The sequence below is a fragment of the Oncorhynchus keta genome, chromosome 34 (assembly GCF_023373465.1).
Source record: "Oncorhynchus keta strain PuntledgeMale-10-30-2019 chromosome 34, Oket_V2, whole genome shotgun sequence".
In the NCBI taxonomy this organism is placed as follows: domain Eukaryota; kingdom Metazoa; phylum Chordata; class Actinopteri; order Salmoniformes; family Salmonidae; genus Oncorhynchus; species Oncorhynchus keta.
In genome coordinates this window covers 59,136,290-59,144,017 of record NC_068454.1, presented here as the reverse complement: position 1 = coordinate 59,144,017, position 7,728 = coordinate 59,136,290, and the positions used below count along the sequence as shown (strand labels likewise).

At 42.9% G+C, this 7,728-nt stretch overlaps 1 protein-coding gene across 2 annotated transcripts in view; it reads right to left on the bottom strand.

Moving 5' to 3' along the window:
* Positions 1–1,020: 1,020 nt before the first annotated feature.
* Positions 1,021–7,728, bottom strand: part of LOC118367370 (protein argonaute-3) — a 47,663-nt gene continuing 40,955 nt past the window's right edge. For both annotated transcript variants that reach the window (XM_052494161.1, XM_052494160.1), the window contains exon 19: positions 1,021–7,669. In XM_052494161.1, the coding sequence (XP_052350121.1) occupies positions 7,561–7,669 (109 nt within the window). In that variant the 3' untranslated portion in view covers positions 1,021–7,560. The remainder of the gene's footprint in view (positions 7,670–7,728) is intronic.

The following is a 7,728-nucleotide window of genomic DNA, read 5'->3' as shown; positions in this document are numbered from 1 at the left end:
CACAGTAACAGCACTTACAGTTGACTGAGGCAGCTCTAGCAGGGCAGAAATTTGATGAACTGACTTGTTGGAAAGGTGGCATTGAAATGAAGTGCCAAATCTAAAGTCACTGAGCTCTTCAGTAAGGGCCATTCTAATGCCAATGCTTGTCTATGGAGATTGCATGGCTGTGTGCTCGATTTTATACAGCTGTCGGCAAATAGCCAAATCCACTAATTTGAAGGGGTGTCGACGTACTTGTGTGTGTGTGTGTGTGTGTGTAGAGATAGATCGATAGAGTTTCTAGTGGATAAACCATATGGTTTATGGGAAAATTGACAGATAAAAGAAAACAACTAGTACACAATTGCATTATTTTCAATTAACTCTGCAACTCTTCCAAATACTGCCACCAGTTTGGCCACAAAACATTTTCATAACACATAGACAAAGTAAAAAGGAAAGTGTAAAAAAATAAAGGATATCTCATTGTGAAACCCTCATTACTTCACTACGTTGGTTTATATTTAGGGTTACCGTTTTATACCGTTGTCATTCAACGTTTAAATTTACAATCTTATTACATTCAAAAATATATTTTGCATGTGGTAAAGCAACAGAGTGCCAGAGATGAGACACCTGTGATAATCTGAAATACCCAAAAATGCCACTAGGTGTCATCTGATAAAATTCCATATTCCTTGAAAGTTATCAAAATTCTGTTAGTTTACTTGTAAACCTAGAAAAAAGGTTTCCAGTAATATACACTCCCTTTGCCACACCATACAGGACTTACTTACCAAAAAATATGTTCCGAATTCTACTTCTCAAGACTATTTCTTTACATTCCTTGAAATGAAGAGACTAAATAACACAGTCTACACTACAGGCAACTGTCTGGTGCAACAACATAGAATTCAAACACAGTGCAATAACTGACTAGTGGCTACAGCCAGTAGCTATACTCCACCATAAATGAAAGGGGTGTGTTTGATCACGTGTGCCTGCTTGGTCTAGAAACAAATATCATGAAGCGAAAGGTTTTAAAGCAAAGCTTTTTATTACAAGTATTAGTGAAAGATACACTTCAAATTGTAGCAAAGCAAAACAGAAGGCCTAAAAGAAAGAATTATTAAACAAAAGACATTTCAAACTGAAATAAAAAAGAACTGTTGGTACAACAGAGTTTGAAACATACAGAGTAGTAAGGGAGAGAGATGGAGGCATGGAACTCATGTGGCTACCTTGTTCTAATCATCAAACACCCATTGATTTTAGCTGGTGCCTCAGGACTCAAAATGGTATCACAGCGCACAATCCTAACTGACGCACATCAAATACAAAAATAACCTCAAGATACCGATGAAACATATAGGGAACCCTTTAAAAAGTCCAGCATTCATGGCCACTGACAAGATCTGTCTTCAAACCAGTGTAAGATTGGGGAAAACAGCATCCGATAATCTCTCGAGCAAATGTTTCTTCACCATCTTAACATGGACTGCGAATAGACTGAAAGCAAGCAGCGTCTGCTTGCACACCAAACAGGTAGCTAAATGGAGTCAACATGTCTAAAAAGGATTTGTCTATGGGTATTAGGTAGAAAAGCCTATCAAAAAAGTTCTGAACAGGGTTGACGACCCCTTCCAAGCTCCATGCCTCTGACCTCTGACCCTAGAGTGAGGTTGGAACAACTAACAGACACCGTGGGCAAACAGAACAGCAATGAATTATTACAACACCTTGATTCATTATACACGTACAAGTCAGCACACAGAACCCGCGGGCTCTTGTTCTTACATCCACACACGTGGGGAAACATACACTTTGTACGTTGGGGCTCAACAACTACTGTAGCACTATTAGTGGTATGAAAAGAAACACGAGAATGCTATTTTGGAGTTAGGCCATTTTTTTTGTACTCAACTCAGGTGTTCCGTAGTCGTAAATAAAACCCAACAACGAAGTAAGAACACACTTAAGGCGGAGGCTTGTATTTGAGCGGAATGAGACTTTACACTCCACTCCGTCCTGTGTAAAAGTCTCTGGCACAAGGGAAATGTGAAAGGACAGAAGCCACACATAATATCCTCTGCCTGAGCAGTCACCATCATTCCCTCCTTCTCCTCTATTCTCATCCACCTGTACTTTACCAGGCCAGGGGAGTTTATATGGCTAACATATTAGCAGCTCTGGATGAGGATGTCAGTGGTCAGCTCAGTCTATGTGGTTCAGTAAAGGTTCCCCCTAACTCTACAGGAGATGAGACGCAACATGTGGGGGTGGCCTCACCAAGATGGGAGGAGAGATCTGGGGAGAGAGGGAAGAGGGAGTACAAGAAGGTGGTAAGAGGACATATGAGAAGGCCTCTTCCCTTCACGAGGAGCCAAACAAGAAAGCTAAACATCCTAGACGCAGGGGTCTACATAATTAATACCTCATTAAAAAAAATAAACAGGTCCCCCTGCTCAACTGTGCCCCTTCGTCCGCCCACCACCACGTCGCTGTGCTTGCGTGTCTGGAGAGGATAAGGCTTCAACATGGAGGGGGGGTGGGGTGGTTTAAGGCCTCGTCCCCTAGCTCCACCTCCACCATGCTGCCAATGAGACTCTAGCTGGCCGCTCGTTTGTACACTCAATAAATACAGCATAAAATATTTTTGCAATATACATTTCATATACATATTAAAAAGAACATTTAAATAGGACAACAAAATAAGATGTTCGGCTCAAGTCAGATAAGTGTTAAGACAAAAAAAACTAAAACAAGAATATCTTACAGTTATACGTCTGTCTAAAATAGTTACAAGAATATCATATCATAATCAGGTATTAATCAAGCATTATACTGTAATAACCAAAGCAATATTTGCAGTTTTTCCTCTATGGTATAACATATGCAGCATACAAAGGTAAGTGAGGCGCATATTTTATTTTAAATCTCTTGTAAAGGTATCACCCCCCGACTGACCGGTACCCCAAAATGACTCATAAAGACCCTCGGAGTCTTATTCTACACCCAATCTTGCACCAAAACACCAATGAAAGTGGGCCCACTATCCTTCCATTAAGGACAAGACGGACACACAGCAGGGCGAGGGCATTGCACTAGGATGAGAGAACGCCATGGGCCAGACAACTGCCGACTTCCTAATATGGACGCCTTACACTGGAACACTTAAAAACCATTGGTGGTTTCAGATTCTTAAGGAGAAACCATATAAATGCAGGCGGACTCAAAACAGAGTCATCATCAGCGAAGTCACATGAGCTGGAGGCACGCTTTTAAAATGACCACCTAAGTAGCGATAGCAACCGTTGTTTGGCGTCGTAATCCAATTCCCTTTCCCAGAGGAGGAAAATCTCCTCATTCACATAATAAAACAAGTCCTCGATACACCACTTTACCTGGGAGGCGGGGATTGGAGGAGGAACAGAGATAGAAAACCTCTTGGCTTTATGTCTGAGTGAGAGTGGCAGTCTATAAAGTGCTGTGCTATGTTTGTCATTCGTGGGCAAGGCTGTGTCACACACACACACACACATCGGTTTAAAATGTGACCTCGCTTGTCAATGCAAGTTCCACTGTACCAACCAACCGAGTCCATTGGTCCAGACTCAAAATGCACCACTAAGTGAACCCTCAACCACAATCATATACTTTAACAAACAGACTGCGGGTCCTCAGTATCAATCTTGGTGTGTGTGTGTGTGTGTGTACTGTGCACACAGCACCACCATTAAGAAAGGCACTTTCTGTGGCCTTCATCACTCTGCCATAGATTTACCTTCTACCCCGAAAAGAAAGAACTCAAAATCCAGTACATCTGTGCGTCACAGGCAAATGGAATGAACACAGACATAGCTACTGTACATATAGCTACTTTTCCATAGAGTATAGGAAACTCTGGGGTGATGTTTTAGACCTAGAAAGGCCTTGCTCATAAATATCTATAAACTAAGTACAAAAGAAAAAAACTGCTGAAAACAAAACAAACATCTGAAAAACGTTACTGACGACAATTTAGTGAGTTGTAATGTTATAAGGATGTTAGGCGAACACATCTGCTATATGTAAACCTGTGTTCTTTTGCCCAGGAAAATCTGGATGTTCTGTCGTCCTTGACGTTCATCATAATGTCAGCTTGGATGAGAGCTACGCTTGTCGCTTGCTAAACAATGTCCCGATCCAGACACGCCACCTCCCTCAAATGGCACTTAGCCCTACTTCTCACTTTACACACACCAGAACCAGCCACGTGCACAAAACCCCCATCTAACTACAATGCCCTACTCTGTACCAACCAACACATACTTAATGTCTTCTGTCCTCTAGTCTTCCATCTTTTCTCCACTTCTCAGGGGAATCCGATGGCATATCGACTGGCTATGGAATGTAAGTCCTCTGGTAATGGGAGGCAAAAGACAGGAGAGAGTGGGGGGAAAACAAATGAGATTATAGACTGTCACATTGCAGACTTACTGGAGGCCTTTCGGCTTTGTATTCCGGAGCACAAGAAGTGCCCCTGGTTGCACGTGGAGAAAAGCAACAGTTACGAGCCAGGTCTCGCTCTATAGGGGCCTCATAACCCACAAGGCTCAACCTCAAAACCTGCGAGACACATCGGTACTAAACGTTAATGATGACCAGTCAGGGTAACCATCTCATTCCGGTTTCTCCCGCTCTCCCCCTACTCTACAGGCGTCAACTCCCGCCTGAGAAAGACGATCTGGATCAGAACAGTTATGCTCTTAAAAACAGTCTAACGATTCCATTTGGATTCTATGACAACAGGGAAGATCTGACAACAGCTGCCAAGAGTGCCAGAAATAGAAGCACCTCTTACTTCTGGAACTCAGAGGAGACAAGTCCACCACATCCCGATCCATAACAGTCTAACAATCCAGACACACGTTACATGTCGAAATACATTCACCGCCAATGTACGCACGCCAAAATAAACAAATTAATGTTATACATTGCCACGGGACACGAGTCAACAACAGTCTATTGCATTATCAACTCTTACATATTTTATTACCGTTTACCTTTAATGATATTATTACTATGATGATTAACTACATATGTTAGATTTTTTTTTGTTAGCAAAAATAAGTGGTGTGAGCATTGCAATAATGTGAAAGGTACATATACACATCTTCCAATCTGGCTTTTTAAAAAGGCTTTTTGGACACTAGTGAAGATCATGAAGGCTCAAACTCATTGGCTTCCAGCCAGGGGAAGGCTAGAGTTGGGAAGGCTGTCAAATGCAACTACAGGGGGACACAGGATTCTACCATTGGACCACACTACCGTTCACCTCTTGGGGCAGTCCTTGCCTTGAGAACTGTGTCCTCGTATCATTGTACCGTCAAAACAAGAGATTCTCAATGGCAACTGATTCCACTAACAGTTAGGACAAGAATCCCTACAGTGCCCCACATAAGACCCTCTCGTTTACCTCATTGGGAGGTTTACTACAGTACATTTGTACCCCCCCAAAGGCCTACTCAGACTGCAAATTCTCAAAGGGGCGCAGCAAGGAGGCCACCCCCCATAGCACCAGAGGCATGTGTTCGGTCTGACACGCACTTCTTTTAGTGCAGATTATTGTCTCTCTCTTGGACACTAGGCATGCCTCACGTCACAGAGCAGAGGAGCTAAGCAGCGACCACACAAGTCACTCACTCAGTCTCCCGGACTTCCAAGATTCGTCGAGTTGTTGACTCGAGAAGACAGCTAAGCTACTATTGGTTTGGATGCTCAGTTATATGGCGAAGAAAAAAAATGAAATGTCAGCTTAGCTCTCCTGCCGCTCATGACTGAGGCATGCCTCGATTCTTAGTCACCTTGAGTACATGTAGATATAGCAGCTAGATCCATGTCTGATGAGGATAGAGAGAGTGCAGCACGACTTGATCTGCTAAAATACTGCTGCTATTAGGCAAAGACAATAGGATAAACTAACACACACAGAATATATATATTTTCTATCATGAGGATTTCAATGCGATGTAATGTCTGTCAAAAAAAAGAAGAAGAAAAAAAAATAGAGGCAAAATGTATCTTAGTCAACTTTCTCCAGCTAAATTTTGCCCTTTAACTTCCTTGTTTGAATACATTTTAAAGGCTAGGATCTCCACATCATAATCCATCGATACAACTTTCCATTTAACTGTTCATTTCCAAAACCAGGCACTTGATTTCTAACCCATAACACACTCACTGGCATAACCATTCGACCTCTGAACCCCTCTACTCACCTTCATAAAGAGGAGCAACGGGAAAGTGGCAATTTTGTGAACAGAGTTCACATAGGAGATCTGGGTTCTGCTACATTCTCGTAACGCACTGCTACAGACTTCCAGATATTCAAACCGTATCTTCTAGAAGAAGCTTCCTTCCCCTCAGCTAAAAGATTATTGCACTAGGAGAAAGCAACACGATCAGTCATTCAATTTAGGATCTTCCACCACAAATTAAAATCCAAGAGAGCGGATAGATCGAAAGAGCAATGAGATAGAATGCAGAATTAAAAACGCTCGTCTCATATTAAATTACTATATCTTGAGCGTACTAATAAATACTGGAAAGAATGGTAAAAAAACCAAACGAAACAAGCACCTTAAATATCAACACACGATGTACAGGAAAGAAAATTCAAAACAGGGTCACATTGCAATGTAGTTAGTTGATGTGACAGCACATTAGACCTATGTCATAGGGGACTGACCTAGGGTGTGATATCATTGTATTACCCTCTATGATGTGTGCCAGCGTATACGCACAGCACTTATTGGTTCAAGTCAAATGATAACGAGTTGGATATCATATGATTAGCATCATAGCTTATTCATCAGACAGACTGGAACTTTTGAAGAGAGCATTTACACCGTTTAGACTCCAGGTGGCACTGTGCTCACAATAATAGCTTGTGTTCGTCTCCTACCACACAGTGTCCATTGACACACTCACACTTTTGATAAGTCACCATTGGCTAAAAAAAAAAAAGCTGGAGAGGAAAGGAGAGGAAAATACCAGTGTCAAGCTTGTGCGCAGTGATGGGTCTGCACCGATAGAGATCCACCCTTCACACTCCTGATCATTTTTTCTTCTTCTCTCCTCAACCTTTGATGAAAGAAAATGTCAAAACAGAACTAACCACGAAAAAGGGCAGGAAGTGCTGCCGTTAAAAACTGAGCTGATGTTAAAAGGCATGATGACGAAAGGGAACGATTTCTGCAACGTTGACCATACACATCCGGAATCAAAACGGATCTCCTTCATGACCGGTGAAAAGGAGGGAGGGACTGGAGGAGGGTGGGGGCGGAGTTGGGGTGCCCAGGAAAAGCAGTTGGCTGGGTTAATATTGCATAATAGTGCCAAGTTCTTCCTCTCTTGTTTTAAAGCAGCGTCTGTCTGCATCCTCAGTCCATTGCGGGGGGCTTCCCCCACCCCCCTCTACACAGTGTCAGGTCCGGATTGACTGGTTGTGGGGGGAGGCAACCCTCCTTGACTGGCAGGCGGGGCTTGTGTGTGTATGTGTGCTTTAAGTGCGGTGATGGTGGTGTGGGGTGGTGCTCAGGCGAAGTACATGGTCCTCAGCGTGTCGTGGTGAATCTGCACCGCCTTGGCCAGAGCCTGGGGGTCCCGACCGTTACTCTGACCAGAGACATGGCTGCCCTCCGCACTGGGAGAAGAGAAGACATTCATCAGGACAGAGAAATACATGAATGGATCAGAAAGACA